Source organism: Charadrius vociferus, unplaced genomic scaffold, assembly GCF_000708025.1.
Source record: "Charadrius vociferus isolate BGI_N301 unplaced genomic scaffold, ASM70802v2 scaffold919, whole genome shotgun sequence".
Taxonomy (NCBI): domain Eukaryota; kingdom Metazoa; phylum Chordata; class Aves; order Charadriiformes; family Charadriidae; genus Charadrius; species Charadrius vociferus.
This window is the reverse complement of record NW_009653257.1, coordinates 254323-255252: the sequence shown is the minus strand read 5'-3', so window position 1 is coordinate 255252 and position 930 is coordinate 254323. Positions and strand designations below refer to the sequence as shown.

Here is a 930-nt window from a genome sequence, read left to right as displayed (position 1 = left end):
ATGGCTGAGGAAAATCAAACTGAGCAAGTTACGGAGTTGACTCTGGCAGGACTGACAGACGACCCACGACTACAAGTGCCTTTGTTCGTCCTGTTCCTCCTCATTTACTTCGTCACTCTGGCAGGGAACCTGGGCATGGTCGTGCTGATCAGGAGCAGCAGTCAACTTCAATCGCCCATGTACTTTTTCCTTAGCAATTTATCTCTCCTAGATGCTTGCTACTCATCAGTGGTGGCGCCGAGGACACTAATGAACCTCCTCATGGAGAAGAAAACAATCTCTCTGGCTGGTTGCGCCACCCAGCTTTTTTTTTTCATAGGTTTTGGGACCACCGAGTGCTTCCTTCTGGCTGCAATGGCTTACGACCGCTACACGGCCATCTGCAACCCTTTGCTTTACCCATCCATCATGTCTCACAGGGTCTGCATCCTGCTGGTAGCCGGTTCTTACGTGCTTGGACTGCTGCACTCTTTGGTGCACACGGACTTCACCTTCAGCCTGCCTTTCTGCTGGCCAGCTGAGGTCAACAATTTCTACTGTGAACTCATGCCTGTTCTAGCGCTCTCCTGCTCTGACACCCACATCAACAGGCGTCTGGTATTCGGCCTTGCGGGACTGGTGGAGATGGTGACCATCTTGGCGGTCCTTGTCTCCTATGCCTTCATCCTCTCTGCCGTCTCAAAGATCAGCTCTGCTAAGGGCCGGTACAAAGCCTTCTCCACTTGCACTTCTCACCTGGCTGGAGTCACCATCTTCCACGGGTCTATCCTCGCCCTGAACTTCCGACCAAGGCCCAGCGACATCCTGAGCACGGACAAAACCTTTTCTGTCTTTTACTCACTGGTGGTGCCCATGCTGAATCCCCTGATCTACAGCCTCAGGAACAGGGAGGTGAAGAACGCCCTGAGGGAGTTTTTCATGTGGAAGTAG

At 52.7% G+C, this 930-nt stretch overlaps 1 protein-coding gene across 1 annotated transcript; it reads left to right on the top strand.

Annotated features, from left to right (window-relative positions):
* On the top strand, nt 1-930 carry LOC104293632 (olfactory receptor 1102-like). The gene has a single exon (XM_009893150.1). The coding sequence runs from the start codon at nt 1-3 to the stop codon at nt 928-930; it is 930 nt and encodes a 309-aa protein (XP_009891452.1).

What these genes read in the sequence shown, in the direction of transcription:
- LOC104293632 (XM_009893150.1), top strand. Translation starts at nt 1, where the DNA reads ATGGCTGAGGAAAATCAAACTGAGCAAGTTACGGAGTTGACTCTGGCA.